Here is a 20,351-nt window from a genome sequence, read left to right as displayed (position 1 = left end):
CTACAGGGGAGGACATGGTGTGTCACAAAATACATTGGCAGCTGTAGACAGATTGCATTACTGCCTTAAGCAACTGTCATAGCAGAAGAAGATACACTCCGTGAATCTAGTAGACCGTTTTGTGTTTGCAGACGTAACTGTGACAATATCTCTCCCCATTTTGACTGGTTATAGTGATGAACTTAGTGAAGTCATGATGATGGGTTATATTGATTAGGCAGACAGACATAGAGTCATGGGTATGTGTCAGAATTTGGGTGACTATTACCTGCAAGCAGAAATCTATTTCTGTAACTTTCTTGTTTTTCGCAAAGCTATCACTTGAGGAAAAAAAGGGCTTGATAGATAATAACTCTGTGCAAAAGGGCTGTAATACCTTTGGATTCCATGCAGCAGAGCTTTGAAAGCTATCTGACAACCAGATGTCAGTGTTTGGACATGTTCTTGATTCACAGCAGACAGGATCAACATGTCATTATGACTGCGTGAAGCCCTGCTAGCTAGCTGTCACCCCAACCACACCGCTAACCACCAGTGCTTCTCGATGAAATTGGATTTCTATGTCCAAGGGGGAATCATAAGTGACATCTAAATATCAGCTGTCTTTTCACCTCACTTCCACCCACCCATTTAGTGCCTGGGGTCACATGGGAGAGGAAGCATATCAAAGGTCACATATAGGTTGTGGCACAGAGCTCAGTTAGCAGACTGGTTGCACACTCCCCCGCCTTAAGTCTCCCCAATTCAGCCAGACTGTTGCCCTCCAAGCTCCTGCTTTGCTCTGATAAGCCCAATGCTGTTTACTTCTCTGGCTGCCGCTTAAGAAGCTGCAGAAGCCGTGCACCACTGAGCTGTCACTCAAAGCCTATCTTCTGACAGCCACAGAGTCCAGGGGAGAAATTGGATGCTTTCTCCCCATTCAAACCTTAGCCATCTACATAAGACGATGCTTTCCTCTGCAAAGAATAGGAATCGATCAGCTGGGGCTCAGTTTCATGTGTTCGCGAGAGCTGCCATCCATCCTCTGGGCTTCACGAGGTTGTTTTGTGTGTGATCTTCTTCAGCTCAGCAGGGGACAGTGAGTTGTCCAAGGACAAAATACACCTGATACTCTGCATCTTGCAAAAGTTTCAAGCATATTTACGAGGCAGGCAGTTATTGCTCTGTGGTGTCAGTTATATCAGACTACACAAACTTTAAAATTTGATTGGCACTTGTTTTTGGTTGAGTCGATCTAGCAGTGCTTTTCTAACCTGCCCGACCCACAAAACTCACCCTCAGACCTTCCTAATGATTCTTCCCTCTTCCTTCTTTCCATCATGCATTAATATTTTAATGCATGATGGAAATGTGGATTTTAGGATTTTAACCTTTTTATTTTTCACATTGACTCTGACAATGAGTAATTGTGGTAAAGCTGATGAAAACTGTTGAGAGTGGAGGTCAGAAAAACATTTTCTGGCATTAATACACTTACATTGCACAAAATATTAAAGGAGAATTCACATTACCTTAAATCTTGAAGTCTTTGTCATGGCTTCCGTTGTTACCTTAATTTTACATCCTGATGAACTTGATGCCTTGGCAAGATGTCATCGTCCAAGTCTGGCTAACTTGCAAACCATGATCACCTACAGGGTTTTCATCGAAGGCCTAAGATTGTGTCGAGGTCTGAGTCACATTTGTCATTTTTTGGTGCAGTAACCTATGAACTGCGATGGATGATGAGCTGGATGAGCTACTACACACTGACATTCTGGTTGACTTTTCTCTGGTTTCTGAGTTTTTTCCTTTTTCCTTCCTTTCGCTGCTTCATCTTGTTTGTTAGCCTAAATTACATCCTTGTATTTAATTTTCATTTAATTTTTGATCATTAGGTTTATTATTTTCACTTCCTCCCTTAGATCTCTTTCCGCCCTCATTAGTGCCTAATTGAGTTCACCTGTGCTTTATTACCACTTTTCCCATGTTGTGCTTTTTGTCTGTGTGTTTTTGTCACATCACTGTGTTACTTACCTTTGTTCCTGCTTCTTCTAATCTTCAACGTGGAGTTTCCTGCTTCCTTCCAGCAGTGCCTTTTGTTATATATTCTTCTATAAAACTTTAAGATCCTTTTCCTTAGCCTGTGACTTGTCACTTGGTTTCCTACCTTAAACATCTGATGGTCTTATAGTGAGGAATATTACTGTAGATGTGGAAAAAAACCATAAAAACCATTTTGTAAAACTGCAGTAGCACTGCACACTAGGTATACATGCAGCCATTGCATAGCTTTAATTTTAGATTTTTACCACAAATACTTTTTCTGGCTATAACAAAAATAATCTGCATGATCCGATAACAACTTGCTTGTATTTTCCACAGAGTGCCCCCTTTAGCTAAAATTCCAGCTAATGAGGACACTTCTGTTTCTGCAATTCCGTCAAACGCCATGCGGCTGTGACAGCTTGAAAGAAAGACTGTCAAACACTAACAAGGAATTGTGAAAATATGATTTTCAAGTGTGACCTGAGAAAAAAAAAGATGCATTACACTGGATGTCGTTTTGTTGACACCAAAAAAAAACAGGAAAAGAATTCTGAGTATGAGACAAGGCTCCACTGTTAAAATACACACAACCATCATCATGGAATGATATTTCTTTGTTCGCATATAAACAATCAGAGTTGCTAAATAACCATCTTTAATCTTTGCTCGCAGGCAATCCAGATAATTACCATAGTCTCAGCAGTAGGTAACCTTGGTTTCCTCATAGCTAAGGGCTGATTAGCACGAAAGTGCAGCTGCAGGCCAAGGTGCTACTGCGATGTGTGATTTTATTTTTAGACACCAGATCATAACCTCTTTTAATTTTTTAGTGTTGATTGGTAACAGCATAATGGAGAGGGTTGAAAAAAGCTTCACACATCACGCTGCACCAGAAACTGTTAATATAACAGGAGGTGAACAGTCTCAACCACACATCATGCATCTACCCTGTCTGCATGCAGGCACATACACACACCGTCTTACACCATGCCTCACCTTCCCACTTCTGTTATAGTCATAAAAAGGTTGATCTTACAGGTAATTTGCTGGACGGGCTGGAAAACTAAAAAAGAAACAAAAAAAACAATCCTCCTCCAACTCAGGTGCTGTTTTTTGAATTAAATCTGTCAAAACCAAATTTACTTGTTGTTTCTGTGGCTTAAATTATGCTCATTATAACTTTACTTGCTAACAGTGCATACGCTTAACACTTAAAAATGAGAAGTCAGCTTCAACTTTGCAATGCCGCTGCCAGTTAAATGTTCCAAAAAGAAAAGTAATAGATGTTTTATGAAGTGCCATTACATCATCATCTTCGGTGTCAGGCAATAGCACCCTTTGCATTTTGTGTTGAGAAAATCTGGTTACTGGGGAAACAAGACTGACTGTATGATATCTAGTGAGGTTTTTTTTTTTTTTTTTTTTTTACACTGCACTGACATTTACTGTGAATGTGTGAGCAAAAGTATGAGCCGCATCCTAAAAGTCAGAGACACTGTGTGAGGGGGCCATGACGCTCAGAGAATCCTGAATTAATGTAGCAGATTTCTACGACAGCAGAGATAGTAGTGGGAGCATAACTTTCAGGGGGAAAAAAAATTTATTAAGCCTCAGATATGACTCATGATCATTTACATGCTGTCTGGGGGGACAACTTATATTAGTGTAGTCCTTGACAAATTTGCCTCACAAGCAAAAAGTCACAGGTTTGATCCCAGGAGGAGATCCCTTGGGGTTGTGTCAGGAAGGCATCTGGTGTAAAAAAAAAAAAAAAAAGCAAACGTGCGTGAAAGTAGATTTACACTTCAAATTTAGATAATAATAAATACCTCAAGAAGCCTGCCAAGTGCCAAGACCTGCTTCTAAAAAAGACTTTGTAAAAATATTTGCTCACAATCAGAATATAATTTGGGCGTAGCTTTTTGCTTAGTTATACACGAGTTGGTTGCTGCTAAGATCGAAAACTACATTACACACAATACACAAAACACAATAACAACAAAAAAATTGACAAAATTCAACAGTATTCAAAAACGAAATAATTTTTTACCCTTTGGCCAAAAAATTGTAGGTATTGTCGCTGGGCAGGCTGGTGGGTTGTGTGGACACCCAAGTGTGTGAATATCTCAAGAACAAGGCGACAAAAGACTTTCAAATTCATCCCATAGATGCAGCTACTAAAAATCCCAGATGACCTCAAGGTGAAGGTCAGAGGTTAACTTTTCTGAGAATCACAAAGGATTTTCAGCTGTATAACATACATGCATCTACTAAAAAACTGAGGGTTATACACCGACAGGCACCCATATTTTGTCACATGTATCTTGTGTTTTCTGTTCCATTGTTGTATTTTTTGTTTTGTTTTTTTGACATAGTGTTTTGCACTCGAGGGCCATTGTAGCTCATGTGTTTACATGAGAGACGCCGTCCATAGAAATTGTACTTTCAGTGTGTGTTGGTGTTTGTACAGATGTGTGGTGCCCCATTCACGCCTTACACATTAGTAATGCATCTGTGTTGGCTTGTCATGGTCACTCCCCACTGCAGCTGTATTAATGACCCTGAGAAATATTCGTGCTGTGCCTGTGACAACAGCACCAATATCGTGTCCTGTGTATGTGAGGTGTCCACCCAGGGCAGCTGCATGACTGATGGTGGTCTCATTGATTACTCTCAGTCTTCGGGGCTTCCAGCCAAGATTGGGCTCCTGGCCAAGAGCAGCTTGGCCTGGCTCATCTGTCACCGGACTGGCCTGAGCAGGCTTCATAAGCTCCATCGACCCACAAAGCTTACACGCACTGTGCTAAAGCCTGTCCTCCCCAGCCTCACTGTCCATTAGTCTTGGTGCTTTAATCTCCCTCTATCTGTGTGTCTGTGTGTCATCTAGTCAGCAATTGATTCATTATGAGTGTCCAGGGATTTGAGTTTACTTTGTTCATAGGCAAGGGTCACACTCTGAAAGCTTGTTGAAGCAGTGATTCATGTTTTTGTTAAAAAACTTGTAACGAACCCATCCAGCTTCATTAACACGATCACAGATCAAACATGAAGTTTACCATAAATGTTTTCTAATCATATGTTTCTCTACCTCTACAGTACTGTGTCCGACGATGGGCCAGAGATCTTTTTGAGCCCTGCAGTGACATATGGCCCACCAGGCCTTGACCTCTCCTATCCAATAGCCATGACCATAGCCCATTGTGCAGATGTTGCTGCTGATAATTGGACCATCCGGCTAAAGAGACACATCCAAGACAACAAGTGGGAAGTGAGCAAATTCTGTTACCCTTCACCTGTAGTTAACATGTTTGAATTTCCTCCTGTGGCATAAGTGCAGAACGCTAACAAGTACAAGCACACATCTCTCGCTAGTGCCCAGAATATCAATAGGATCAGATAAACTGCTTCGACCTACTTTGATGAAAATTTTCATCCTGAACTGTAGTCATGCAGGCAAGGAGCTGATTTCAGGGTTGCCAGCTTAGATTTGTCATTCTGCATAAAATTTAGCCTTTCAAGCTCTACCTCATGCGTCATTTGCATTTGGTCTGACATTTCTTTTGGATGTAAGACAGATACCTCAACGTGAGGTCAAAACCAGATAAAAACCAGCAAGGGTGCTTTTTAAAAGATTTAAGACGTTGCTGCTCTAAATGCGTTATTCTTGTGATTGCTACTTTTTGGATTTTTTTTTTCCATTTATTTAGGTCTTTCAGTTTAATAGCCCCTCTGAAAAGCCCTTCCACTCCACCCTATAGATCTACTTCACAGACCCACAGAAGAACACTCAGACATCCACCTCCACTCCAAACACCCTCTATTCATTTTCTTGTGTTTTCTTGGCAGAGTACACACATCGGAGATCTTTTCTAAGATCTTTTTAATGTTTAACTAACCTCATCAAAAACCTCTAAGAACCTCATTGAGGCGGAGCGACCCCGGAGCCACTGAGTTTGCTTGACCTTGGGGGTCTGTGACTCTCTACCAGCCGGGTCCTTTCACTCTGCGTGACATTTACACAGATGTAATTTGTCAGCACACGCATTTCTCAAAAGGAAGCTATCAAAAGACCTATCACTGGTGGGAGCTATATGCCAGCAGAGAGGAAAGAAAAGAAGAGTAAGGACTCAACAGACAGAAAGGGGGAGGTAGGCTCTGGCAGAACGGCAGAGAGATTCTTTGAATGTAAAGCTGTGGACCATCTCTGTCACTGAGAAATAATGAGGCCTTTATCTCAGACAGGATGCTTACTCAAAACCTAATCTCTGGAATTAGTGATATAATGGGAGATGGAGGTTCCTCTTCCACTCTTTCTTTCTTTCTCTCTTTCCTTCTTCCACCTCCGCCTCTATTTCACTGTGTCTGCCTCTCAGTGCCATTCCCATTAAAGTCTACACTTTGGTACACTAGATTTTGACTCTATCATTTTTCCCTGGCTGCCTGGCGGGGATGAGCTATGTCATGGAGATCCTTCATGTCTGCTCCAGCGCTAATGGGGCAGGTTTAGGAAGCTATGGGACACTAAATTACCCTACATTGCTTTATATGCCTCAGCCAGGCCATATGCAGAGGGGACCTGTGGGTCACAGTTATGTTCCAAAGGTGATTTAGGGAGAATTGAGCACAAGATGAGTAGCAATTGGCCGTTGGATACAACTGCGCCCCACTAATCCGTTTTGTCAGTGTTACTGTATCCCCATCTGTTTAGTGAGATGTGTCATTATTCATTTGGCCGTCATTCAGCTTTGCACAGCTCCTGGTCCTGTTTAAGTCTATGTACGAGGGAGAGATTCCAAGTTACTGTCTGCGAAGTGTCTTAATAAAATGCCTAACAGCAATGCAAACACGCTGATCAGTGGCTCCCGTGAATTGTTGGTTAACTGCATGACCATTCAAAGTCTTGTCTTTATTTTCTACAGGAAATGGTGGCCAATAAGATAATGTCCAAACAGTCAGCTTACAAACTATTGCCTTAATCATGCCAATACAGGCTGGATTTTAAGCTTTTAGTTTGATCGTAAACTTAAAGCAGGTTTTTAAAGCAGTTATGTGCATTACAGTCAGCACTACTAAAGAACATATAGCATGCATGACTGCAGCACAGCTGAGCACAGTGATGCAGAGTCAAGTGGTGTCTTCATATTAACAAGTGAAATGCATTACTGAAAAGCTGAGAGTAATTTAAGAGCATCAGACAGATACACTATGCCCTGGAGCTACTAAGACCTTTGCTTGACCTTGAGGGTCTGTGACGCGCTACCAGCCGGGTCCTTTCAGGCCTCGTGACATTTATATAGATTTAATTTGTCAGCAGACACATTGTTCAAAATGAAGCTCTCGAAAGATGCGTCGCTGAAGGCAGGTGCCTGCCAACAGAGAGAAAAAATAAGAAGGAGACTGTACTGGACAGACACATTAAAAAAATTTTTACCTCCTGAAACCCGTTGTCAACATCAACCCCAAGTCCAGTATCACTCAGGATGCATCAAAAATCACGAGTATGACAGAATTCCAATATTACAGTGTTCTTATGTTTAACTACTAAGCCACTCAAGTCGTTTTACTTAACACCTCCATATTTTTATCCTTGGACTCTACTAGAGTTCCTCTGCATGACTGACAGCTTAAAATAAACTTATTTAACTTATACTGTGCCTCGTTGCAGCCCCTCAGTTAATCCTCTGTCTGAAACAAGCTGTTTTAGCTCCCTCCACTTTTCCTTTAAGCAAGCTTTTTTCCGACTGACTGCCCCTTGCAAACAGAGGGTTTGAGCAGCAGGTGGGTGAGGCTTCTACTCACAGCCAGAGCTATCTGCTCTCATTGACATCATATGGAGCCAAGAGTCAAAAAAACCTGTCTGACTTGGAGTGTTCAAACATTCTGTAGCCAGAGCATTTGGCTCACAGGGCTTACTTGAAGATATGCAAATATCAGTGTTTGAAACTCTGGCCGTGTTTAATATGAGTATTCACCAATGCAGCGGATCATGTGTGCATATATGCATAATATAACCAAAGTAAGAAAAAGCATATTACATTTAATCCTGGACCTAAATTAGTCTCCTTTTATGTCCCTACCACCAAAGGAAGTGATGTCTGTAGACGAGGAGAGCACCTCCTGTTACTGTCTGCTGGAGTCCCAGAAGTGCCATGTGCTGTTGGAGCATCCAGGTCGCTACGCTCTGGTGGGGGAGCCGCTGAATCAGGAGGCAGGCAAGCGTCTGAGGCTGGCTGTGTTTGGTAGTCCGGATGCCAGCAACTCTCTGGGCTTCACCCTCAGGGTTTACTGTGTGGACGACACACCCCATGCATTTCAGGTAAGAGGGAAGAGAGAAATGATGAAGATCAGGAATATACTTGGTCATTATATGAATGTACGTGTTTCCTACATTAATTATTTTATCAATAAACCTCAACTCACACTAGCATACTCACATACTTACATTTGCCACTTGATTACTCAGTTGATTTTATCAGTGGAGCACCACTAACTAGTTGCTGAGAGCGCCATTGGATGCTCCACAAAGACACACAGTATGCTCCATTTTTGTCTTCTTTGTCTATTTAAAGACTGTGAAAGTGACAGAAACAATCTAATAAGTCTGATGTAAATAGCCTGCTGCTGAGTTGTTAAGCTCCTGTGCAGTGCAGGTGCAGGCTAGTTTTGTTCTGAACTGAAAGTGACAGTTCCACCTAGTAAAGGGCTGAATGTGTTACTGATCTGAAGGCAGCCTAAACCACATCAAAAATGAACAGTGATGCCTTCACTTATTGCTAACAAAAAGAAAGAAAGAAAGAAAAAGCGAAAGTGCCTTTGAAGGTTGACTCATTTTCCTCCTGTTGTACGTACTGAAGTGGCTTTGACCTGTGACGTATTCACTTATTCATTGACATACTCATTGAACTGCATTCAAATGGTAATAAGACTGCTTAACTTCACAAAATAGATTCATGATTTCCCCATCGATGAGATGTCAAGCGACATCAAGAGAAGCACACAAAAAAAGAAAACACAAAGAAAAGACAAACTCTGTTTTGTTTGAAATGGCCAAACTTGTCTCAGTGGTGCACATGAAGTCATATAAAGGCTGCTGAACATCAATGCGGCTGTACTTTGATGAAATTTAGCTTAAGGCTATTGTCATCATTCCAATATGCTAATATTTAGCCAATCAGAGTGTTGGAGAATCAAAAATTTTGACCAGATGATTAAAAGTGACCTGCAGAGTTATACCTAAAGTAATAATGTCAAAGTATTTCCCTTGTAAAGTTTATGGCAGTACTACAGGAAAAGTTCAAGAGTCAGGAGGATTCACCTCTGCACCTACATGTATGTGATTATTTTACACCACTGGACCCAAACTGCAATCCACAGAGTTATGCTGCTAGCCTGGTGACCAATAATATTTCCTTAGAATTATGATGTATAATGAAGTCTGAATAGATTATGTAAGATGTAAAATATGCTGCAAAGCTAAATGCAGTAGCCCAGGTTCCACTCTGGCCTGTTAGCCCTCGGTGGCTCCCTTCTCTCTTTATTGCTTCCTCTTCACTGTACTATGTAATAATGGAAAAAGCCCAAAGATGAATTTTAAAAAACCTCTAACTCACTCCCTTTTAAACAAATAAAATGCCTGTATTTTTATAGCATGATCACACATGACAGCATAGTACCCTTCATAAAAAAAGAGTTAACGACCCTAGCCTTCTGGTGTCCCACTAATAAAAATCTTCCCCTTTTGATGAAATTCAAATCTTCTAATAGTACAGGATCAGGTCTGGAGATTAAATGTATTTTAATTGTAAGTTAAAAGAAGGTGCCTTGGGATTTGTTAATACATTTTTAAAGTTGGAAAGTTGCTGGTAGTTTTGTCTAGAAGATTTGCTGTCTGGAAGAGTTTTTTTGTGCTCCACTGAAGATATGTTCTGTAACATAGCCGCTGGGAGATGCCTGATGACTAAGAGACAAAGAGGGACTTTTAATTACAAAGACAACAGATGCTTCAAGGTTGCATCTCTGCCCTTTCTTTAAGTAATTTAATTTGCTCTCTGTTAATTAAATGTGTTTCAGTATTGCATTCCATGTGACGAGTCTTAGAATCAGACACAGTCTGAGATGGTGCACAAGTTCACTGGTGTGCTCTTGAGTGATGAAAAGTTTGCCTTTCTCCTCGCAGCGAAAGCCAGACTCAAAAGTACAAATGTACCTCTTTGTTAAAAGAAGTTGCAGTTTAAAACACGACTTTTTCAATGATTGTTTATTTCCTGTTTTAATTAAATTATTCTGAAGTTGTGCTGAGAGCTGTCCCTTAGCCACTAGGCCTGCTTGAATTTTTTTGGCTCCACCCTAGAGGCAGAATTCCAAGTGAACAAAGAGAAATTGGATGTAGGTGCCAAGAGCCAATTTACTCCACCTCTCCATCAGTCAGACATGGTTATTTGTTCATTTGTTCTTTTTTTTTTTGCCTTTGTTTGTGCTCCATACGACAAATAATTTCCCCTGTGAGCTTGAAGCAGGAATCGATCAGGTTCAAGGCAGCCTGTGTCGTTTGCATTGTGCTCCTTTTCCCACCCTTCTCTGCAAATCCAAGATACAGAAGATGTAAACACAAACATGCAAGTCGAGCACACGCCAGCACATGCACGCATACAGAGCCCTTCAACAATATTGTGAAATTTGATGCTTTTGCTGCTTTAGGCGAATAAATTTCCAGAGACTGGCTCTGAAAGCTCCTGAATATTTTAGTAATTTTATACAATTAGCCATTCTAATGTCTCTCTGTTCATATCTGCAAAAGTCAGCTTACTGTCTCGTGTGAGTCGCTGCCCCGGATGTTTCCGACTACATGCGTCTTTAACACATAAAAGGTGGCAGCAGCTGTGTACCCTTCATTTTTCTCTGTCTTTTCATCTGTTAAGAATGCTGGGAGGCATACATCAGTGTGAGCACCCAGAAAATGCTCCATGAATTTAAAAAAAAAAAAAAACACTATAAAAAGGGAAAACAAAAATATTGTTGAGCAGTACAGAAGAAGCAATAGATCAATTGTGGAAAGGTCTTAAGACAAAAACGGAAAGGAAAGCTGTGGTGGACTTAATAAACAGGTTGCCCACAAAAACAGCGATTGCGGACGAAAACCTCGACACAGTGGTCAGTGGCATCTCCGTCAGCATCGAGAATGCAGAAGCATCACAATCTGCTCAGAGGAGACTGTGAAAGCAGCATCAAGGAGACTCTTGCAAAAATAAATCAATCAATCAATAATTAACTATTTCTAAAGTGATGGAAAGCCAAAGTATGGAGAAAGACAAACTATTTCACCGCATCAATATAACACAGATCATGTCAGAGCATGGCTGCCTCTGGAAGCGGCTCATTTGCCTTTATCGATGATGCAGCAGATGACGGCAGCAGCAGGATGAAATCTGAAGATAAATTTTGTCTGGCTGCGTACAAAGGAGCTCTTCCAGTCTCACAAGACTGTGGCCACCAAACACACTGGCTGTGAAACCAAAGCTTTTATCAGTGACAACTCAGACCTCACCAGATTGAAACCCTTTTGGGCATTTTACCTGGAGAAAGAAGATTGAAGAGAGAGCAGCTGTAACAAACATCAGCTAAAGGCAGTTGCTTTGAAAGCTTAGAAAAGCATTTGTTATGTCAGCGGCTGTCATTGCGTCTCAGGGCTATGCACTAGACATTCCCACTGTTATTTCCCTCGACATTCATTTGTTAACTTACTATCCACACCTAAATAAATGGGGAACCTACGCAGTCTCTCTCTCTTTTTTTTGTGGAGCACAGTAAGTTCCTGTCACTCTGCATATTAATATTGTTATTGTGAATTTTCTCTCTGCTTTGAGGGAGCTTTTAGTATTTTTAGTACCCACTCAGTCTGGGCACATTTTGAAAGCATAAAAATGATGTTTTTACATTCATGGTCACAGTTGCTCTAAAAGAGTGCAAGCCCGTCTGGCAGGGGAAAAAAACAGAGTTTTTCTTCCATTTTTTTTTTCCCATTTGAAAAATAAATATAATGTTTGGTCACATTTTTCAGACTGGTTTTAGGGAAATAGCTTAAAAGTTCTGGTTCAAATCTGACTGTTAATGCTGGAGATTTCTTTCATCAGACCATTGCTGTTTGGTCAATAATTGTCAGAAAATATTCACAAATTTCTTTAAATTGTTCATTTTCTCCAACCAATAGTTCAAAATCCACAGTGACTTAATTCAGTGTTAAAGACAAAGACTAAGGTTGATGTAGTTGATGATTAATTTGAATCAACTAATTGTTTGAGCTGTTCTCAGTTTCTTTCATTCTTCCCTTTTTCAACTTGAACGTTGCTTTTGGCTCTGATTCATTGGTGCATGTTTTCAAATCTGTGCTCTTTTGTCTTTATGTCTTTTTCCTGACACACTGACACTTAACAACCTTTTTTCCCTGTACTTTGCTAACCCGTCCCCACCCCTGGAAAAAAAAAAATGTAACACCTTTCCTTATCAGGAGGTGGCAGTGGGCGAGCGCAGCAGGGGTGGGCGGCTGCTGGAGGAGCCTAAAATGATGCTGTTTAAGGCGAACACTTTCAGCCTCCAGGTATCCATCCAGGATGTCCCACAGTTGCTCTGGAGCATCAAGCCTTTCACCACCTGCCAGGTAGGCACTTCCTGTTTTCTATCGTTTTGAGTCAAAAGCAGGACATGTGTTAACTGCGTGTGCATGTTCAGTGTTTGTCACGGTCATGCACAATGAAGGAAGCTGTGCACCTTCATCAGCTTCCCTGTTTTTTATTTGGTCACATCAAAGCCAGAGGACAGCAGCAAGGGCACAGCAGGGGATCACTATGGCTGGCTATCTCGCCCACACACACACCCTTACAAACTTAATTATGACTTCCAGGCAAGGCATATACACACACACCCACTCTCATATCATGCTTATCTTCCTTGGTCTCCATGCTGCATGTTCTGCTCTCCCCCGTGATGTTTATCCCACCAGTGACATCCTATTAGCAGAATTAGCCTGCCATAATGCCCCAAGTATACTAACTAGGATTTCTCAGGAAAGAGCCGCTGTGAGAGGGTGCTGCAGGGAAGACGACGACAGGCTTTCATTCAGACACTACTCTCGTCTAAAGGAGGCTTTTATAAGAGTCTGTCCCGCTGTCTGATGGATCTGAAGAGAGGATGATTCATCTGTAGAACAGTGTTTTTGACCTGTTCTTACTGCACCACTGTCTGGGTTACACAGTAGTTAGTAATTGAAGGTGAAATGGACCTTTTAGATTGCATAGCTCTGTTACTTTTAGTTTTTTCAGTTATTTGGAGGAAATGTAGTGTGAGCTGCCCTAATACCATCATCACAGCACAGCTCCTGATCCAACAGGTTGCAGTTACATGTATGGGTTTTGTATTAGGAGTATTAAAATGTGGAAAATTAAAAATAAGTTAATGAAGTGTTTGATGGCAGTCGTGTCGTTATGTTGACCATCTCTGGACTTTCAGATAAGTTTGGTATTTAGTTGCTTTTTTAAAAATGCTCGTGCATCTGTAACTTAAGCATTTTTTTCTCAAGCAGTAATTAAGTTTTTGCACTAATGATTGTAGCCCTTACACATGGTTAACAGGACGTATTTACATCCTGAGGGCTCTAACACCCACCGGTGCTCCTTCTGATGGGTAGACTTCTTGATTAGGCAACATCATTGATTGGCTAAAGAGGCCGCTCGTTCAGTCTTAATTAATCATGTAAACAGCAAAGCGGGTGGCAAAGCAGGATTCAAATAACAAATGTCTTTAGTGGGGATTTAATGAGTGTGTTGTCTCCACCAGCCTAATCCTTTCATCATTATGTTCGTCCTGTCCGCCCTCCCGTCTCTCCTCGCTCCGCAGGAGTTCTCCTTTTCTCAGGTGTGGGCCAGTAACCAGCATCCCCTGCAGTGTGCCTTCACTTTGGAGCGATACAGCCACTCCTCGTCTCAGCTCTCCTGCAAGATCAGCATCCGACAGGTCACGGGCAAGGAGCAGATACTACAGGTCTACACGTCTGTAGTGGAGGTGAGTAGCACTCAGAGAAGGCGTGGTGCGTGGGCAGTCATGCGGCCTGTTAATAGGTTCTTTTACTGCGCTGAATAACTCTTGATTTGATTTAAGAGCTTGCTTAATGAGCCTCTCAGGGAGCTTTTCATCTATAGATTGCAAAGTCCTTGTCCTTGTCTTCACGTTGAGGAGGGGAAACTTTTTGCATCAAATCACCCTGACATCTCTTACTTTTTGTCTTGCTACTAGAATGAAAAGGGAGTGGTTCCCTTTTTCACGCAGTCGGACTGTACCATCACCTCCCAGACAGGGTCAAGGGCCTTTAAAATCCCCCTGTCCATCCGTCAGCGGATCAGCGCCACCTTTGACACCGCAAATGCCAACGGGAAGGACTGGCAGCTCCTGGCTCAAAAGCTCCACATAGACAGGTCTGAGTTCTAACACTCTGAATGCTGCATTTCATTCTCGTGCCTCAGCTGCCATTTACATACTGCTGAGTCAAATAAAAGAGCAGGTATGTTTTCTTTAGGTCCGAGGAAGAAAATAGAAAATGTTCCATAATGGAAACACTGTTCCCACTGTGAAGACTTTTGTTTAAATCTGAAATTTAGACACCACGTCAGAAATTATCTTCTCCAGCCTTCAATAACATGCCACACCGCCAATTTCATTATAGATCGTAAAACACATGCAGAGAAAGAGAGAAATGTTAGGCACAGCCAGAATACTGTAGAGAAGAGATGCAGTGTTTTGTAGAAATCTGAAGAAAGATCTCTGACTGCTGACAGGCCAGCCTCTGGCAAGAAAATGTGTTCATGTTAGCACTTCTCATTAGCAGCATCTCTGCATGTGCTCCGTCCTCCAGCCCCTGATAAACTCTCGAGAGGTTGTGCCAGGTCAGTTATTTGCGTAGGCTGTGCAGGATTTCAGTTGTTTGGTGATGGGGTGATCTCTATTTGTGCTTCAAAGGAGAAGTCAATAATCAAGTGCTTATAGCCACGAAGACTTTAGATCTGTGCACCCAGCTCCATCAAGTACTTGAGGAAGAGAGTACTGACAGTGAGTACACTCTCCATCTTGCCAGTTGGAGAAACATGAGAGGGAAAAAGTTCACTAAGAAGCTATGACAGGAAACTGTGTGATTATGGAATTTCGCTTCAGCTGAGTCTGAAAACAAACATCTGTGACTGAGAAATGGGGAAAAGGATTTCTGAGCTTTTTCTACCCAGCCAAACACACCAGGAAGCATGTAATGGGAATGTCTCTACCTAGTTAAGCTGATTTTTGTAATTATTTCTCTGAGTGTGTGGGAACATCAGCATACAGAGGTGGGAAGTAGACTGGCAAAGACAGGGAGAAGGCAACAAATGAAATCCCATTGTAATGAAACAGTGCACTCTCTTGGAGAGGTGCTGTAACAACATCAGAGGAAGACAATAGGTGGAGATTGAATTTAAAACCTGTTTTCTCATAAACCACACAACAAAGTGTGGCTTAATTTTATTGTTCTACTGGTGTGTTGTATTATTATTTTATTGTTTATTACCATTGTTTAATAAATAAGAGTTCTATGTATCCAAGGATGGTAAATATGGAGCTGCCAGGCTGGACTTGAAGAGGAAGATTCATGGATTTGTTGAAGGAGGCACGCAGAGGTTTTGGGTGGCAAAAGAGGATGCTAGAAATGGGATGAGATGGAGGCAGATGATCTGCTGTAGCGACCCCTAAAGGATCGTACAAACCCATGTGAATCAAAACAGCATGCAATGATTCTCTTAAGCCCGTGTTATTATAAGTGGAACATAGAAAGCATATGAAATGTGCCATTTTAAGACAAATATTGGCTCATTTTGACTCACTTTGACAAAAAAGTGTGGACAGGGCCATGTTTACCACTTTGTAGCATCCCCTCTTCTTTTAACAGTCTGTAAATATCTATCTAAATATCTATTCTTGTCTAATAGAGGATTTATAATAGTTATAAAATCCAAATATTTTCAGTTGGTGAAAGGTCTGAAATGCAAACAGGCTAGAAAGTTGTGATGTATAGATGCAGTATGCACAACCTTCTCTGAAAAGGTTGTAACCTAGACGGGAGCATATTTTCCTCTAAAACCTGTACATACCTTTTAGCACTGATGGTGCCTTTTCAGATGTGCCAGCCCCTGAATTGGATGGATGGATGGATCAATGGATGGTAAAATGCCTCAGTTTGAACACTTGATATGTTTGATATGTTCAATTGTAAATAACACAAGCTTAAAGGAATTTGCCATTTCGAAGGCAAGGAGGGTCTAATAAAAGATTAGACTGAATATTCCCAAATCCCTGTACCAATTTCAGGCACAAAGCTCAGGATATCCCAGCTCCTGCAGCTTTGACTCCTCTTTTTAGTCTCATCTTTTGTTCATCATGCCTTTTTTAAAAAATATGTACTTAGAACAAGCAAAATTACCTCAGTGATTTGCATTGGTATCTTTGGCATAATAACTGCAAAGTGATCGCCTCATTACTACTTCACTTGGTTGTTACCCATCGCCAATATTATAATGTTGGCTTTTTCCTCTTCTGCAGGAACTTGTGCTACTTTGCATGTCAGGAGAGCCCGTCATCAGTGATTCTGACTCTATGGGAAGCCCAGCACCAGGATTCTGGGGACCTGGATTCTTTGGCCAGTGCCCTGGAAGAAATCAGCAAGGTTCATTCCCCTAAGGCGGTCTCTCTCAGCTGCAGCAAAGAGGAACGGGACTCTGAATTCACAAAACTGGCGTAGAGTGGCTGCACATCAGATGAAAATGATGAACCTTTACTGCATGAACATTTATGTTCAGGTGTAGTAACTAACCTACAGTGAGGTGGAGGAGATGCACAGAGGCCAGCAGGGCAACTTAATTATTGACTGTTACTAAAGGAACACCTCTGTTAAACCAAATGAACCATAGAGGCAGAAGGAAATCAGGAAATGACCAAGAGATGTGTTATTAGGAGGCACCAACAAACTTTGGAAAGGCATCTCAAATTGACACACAAACACACACACATTCATCTTTCATTGAGAAATGTCAACTTCTGGTACTTCTGAAGACCAATTTGATACCCAAGCCTGTGAAAAGAAGACAAAGTGTGTTTTAAGCAAGCTGCCAATCAGGTTGGTGCCGTGACCTCCCAGGATTGGATGTGCCGGTACTTGCCCTCAAACAGTCATCTGGGCTGTCAAAATGTTTAGTGTAATCCCATATTTTCTTTATGTCACTGACACCTCATGCTTTTTTTTTCTTTTCTGCACATATTTCTGCTGAAGCTTTTTAAAAACACAAAGAAAAAATGAATATTGGCTCTTTATTTTGTCAGAACATCTTGTTCCACAGTGATCAGTATATAAAAGGACCTGGAGTCCACATGCTAAGGAGATGGAGATTTATGAGAAATTACTTTTTAAATGCCTTTGAGAGTCATTTTACACACTTTTTCGGCTCTACAGACAGAGCCCACTGTCAAAGCACCGACAGCAGAGGAGGGTAACTCACCCACCACTGATCTGTGCCTCATATAGCAATGCAGCCAGAGGTCCATCCCTGTCTCTCTTCTTAATTTGGAGGACGTTTTACTGTGAGTGACCTCATAGCAGGCAGACAGTGGGGACAGAAGTGTGTAAAACAAAAAAAAAAGATTTCTGGAGCATGGAGATGATCAAATACCAGGAAATGGTTATTCAGAGACACTTAGCCATCTCTTACTCCCTCTACTCCTGTCTGATCTTCCCAAGCAGAGGCAGCATCCACCTGAAAAAAAAAAGAAGATAAAAAAAGATATCCTGATCAGGAAGCTCCCACATTCAGTTGCTCCAGCTGCCCCCTCAACTTAATAAAGTGACTTTGTGTTGAACTCTGCGTTGGCACTCTCTTTTCATGTGCTTAATGAATTGAATTCTGAAAGGCCAGACAGCCCACATGCTGCACAGTGGTAGAAATCAGTCCATGTTCAAAAACTCAGATAAGAGATTAAACAGAGTTTCAGAAAGGTGTAAAATATATACATATGCACTATTTGAGTTTGGACAGCAGATCATTGCCATGTTGGTGTTGCATCATGCAGCTGTTTGAACTCCATCTGAAGAGAAATATCTGACAGTCTCTTGGTTCTAACCCATCAAATTTGCCTAAATTAGTAACCCCCCTTGAAAGGCTCAAATATTTTTAAATGCCTAAAACTCTTGATGGATTTAAATTCTTAATGAAGACTTTCTGCAGAGTTCGTCTGCTCAGTAAGACCCTGTGCTCCACGGCACTCCACAAAGTTTGACATGGTTTAAACATTTTAAAAAGCGGCATGTTGAAAGAGCACTGCTTTCTTTCTTACTTTGATGCATACTTTGGCATTTTGAGAAATTCAGCCATTGCACATAGTTTGCCAAGAATGTTGAAAATTTGACACTACAGCCGGTAGTCGCTTAGCTTAGCATTACAGCTGAAAATGGAGAGAAATAGCAGGGCTCGCACAGGAGTAACAGCATGTGCCCAAAGGTACCTCTAAATCTCAAGTACCTACCTGTAAAATTTGATTATAAAAACATCAGATTACATGCAGGACTATATTATATCCCTTCACCCTGTATCTTTAAGCTAAAGGCTAAGTTTATTGCTAGCTGACGTTATGAACAGGTTATGAACAGGTTCTGGGGGTCCAGGCTTACCTAGTAAAGTCGCTGTGTCCCCTCAGCTGAATTCTACAATTATACTTCAACTGCTCAGCTAATTCATCCAATTTGGTAATGAAAAGCGCATTTGTGGTAACCAGGATGACTAAGGAGGACACTGAACCCACAGGCCTATTGAGGTCAGGTCAGGTCCTGAAACTAAATTGAGATCATTTCAGCTTGTGCAGCTAGTTTTAGCTAGCATGAACCTAGTCGAATATTGCAAAAACATGAAAACTTGTTGAGAATACTGTACGCTCACAGTCAGCTTTCCTACTGTGTGGTGATTTTACTGATCCACTTCGGCACCAAGAGAAAATGCCCCTCCTGATATTTTTGCACTTTTATAACTCTAACTACATTTTTCTCTGAGTGTACTATGCATATATCCTTCCAAATATGTATAGGGTGTTTGGGAAGTGACTTGAGCCGAAAACCCCCTGCTGGGAGGGGGCAACGTTGGTTCCCTGTCCACTTGTCATGGTCTGCTATTGATCCACCCTGGCTGTATCCTTCCACAGACAAACTAGTGTGCAAACTAGTGAATTTCTCAACATGTGGAACACTTCTTCTATTTAGCCTCCCAACTTTGTGGTCAAGCTGGCAGAGAAAGATGCAGATTGAAGTGCTCATGCTGGCTTCATACTAAAAAATGTATTTCTTATTGATTCGTGCCATCGTGGAAATAGCACAAAGACATGCAGTTCATTCAATAACTGCTGGGAATCTGTTTTCAGTTACCCACGACTGCTCACTGAAAATAATGCAAACCTGTACACGGTTAGCAAACATGTCCAAACCTTATTTTTCTATCTGTCTGCATCAAAGCACAGCACAGAATAAGTTGGACTGATTCTCCACTATTAGCTAAAAAGTTGCTGGCGAAAGTTTGGAATGCAGTCATGACTGCAGGAAATTTATTGACAGACCCCCTCTTAGTAGTCGCATGCTGAGTCAGACCACCTAAGTTTAGTCAGGATCTAAACTTAGCATTTAAAAACACAGCTCACAGTACAATAAAGATATATATTTATATATCTATATTTTACACTTGGATGTATCTTCTGAAGAGTGTAAAGTGTCCGTTCCTGTCTGTTCAGTTTTCCCATTCAGATTCCCCCATTCCCAGTTAATAAAAAGTGTGAAAAGTAAAATAACATTACGATCTGCCTTTAGTCAGCACGGTGCTGACTAAAGGCAGATCGTAATGTTATTTTCCATGTCTTTGTAATGCTGTTGACATCTATTACCTGCATATCTGCTGAATGAGGACTAACAGCAGTGGAGTTCTTGATTCATCAGCTACGGCTCAACAGCTGAACTCCATTCACTCCAAAACAGGTTTTCTCAATTGTGAGAAAACTACATGGAGCAGATTTTTGTCAAACTTCAGACGGAATATAAAGAGTTTCAAAATTAGAATCAGGCCCCATTAGTAAACAAGTAAAGTAATAGAAACTGATGTATGAACAGGAAATGAAATTGCTCCGTGCAGTGCTGTTTTTCTACAGCAGCTGCATTATTCCCATACTTGCTTCTTCTGTTTGCCATCAGGAGATACTTTCCATTGCCACACGAACGGGGCCAACTT

General features: G+C 41.3%; 1 protein-coding gene across 1 annotated transcript in view; it reads left to right on the top strand.

Moving 5' to 3' along the window:
- The window catches only part of LOC134630644 (netrin receptor UNC5D-like), a 168,834-nt gene extending 148,937 nt beyond the window's left edge, over positions 1 to 19,897 (top strand). The window contains exons 13-18 of the mRNA XM_063478114.1: positions 5,125 to 5,296; positions 8,114 to 8,344; positions 12,533 to 12,682; positions 13,918 to 14,082; positions 14,314 to 14,492; positions 16,639 to 19,897. Coding sequence (XP_063334184.1) covers positions 5,125 to 5,296; positions 8,114 to 8,344; positions 12,533 to 12,682; positions 13,918 to 14,082; positions 14,314 to 14,492; positions 16,639 to 16,837 — 1,096 coding nt within the window. The 3' untranslated portion in view covers positions 16,838 to 19,897. The remainder of the gene's footprint in view (positions 1 to 5,124; positions 5,297 to 8,113; positions 8,345 to 12,532; positions 12,683 to 13,917; positions 14,083 to 14,313; positions 14,493 to 16,638) is intronic.
- The last annotated feature ends 454 nt before the right edge of the window (positions 19,898 to 20,351 follow it).

This window comes from Pelmatolapia mariae, linkage group LG7, assembly GCF_036321145.2.
Source record: "Pelmatolapia mariae isolate MD_Pm_ZW linkage group LG7, Pm_UMD_F_2, whole genome shotgun sequence".
NCBI classification, from domain to species: Eukaryota; Metazoa; Chordata; class Actinopteri; order Cichliformes; family Cichlidae; genus Pelmatolapia; species Pelmatolapia mariae.
This window is presented reverse-complemented; position numbering and strand designations above follow the sequence as displayed.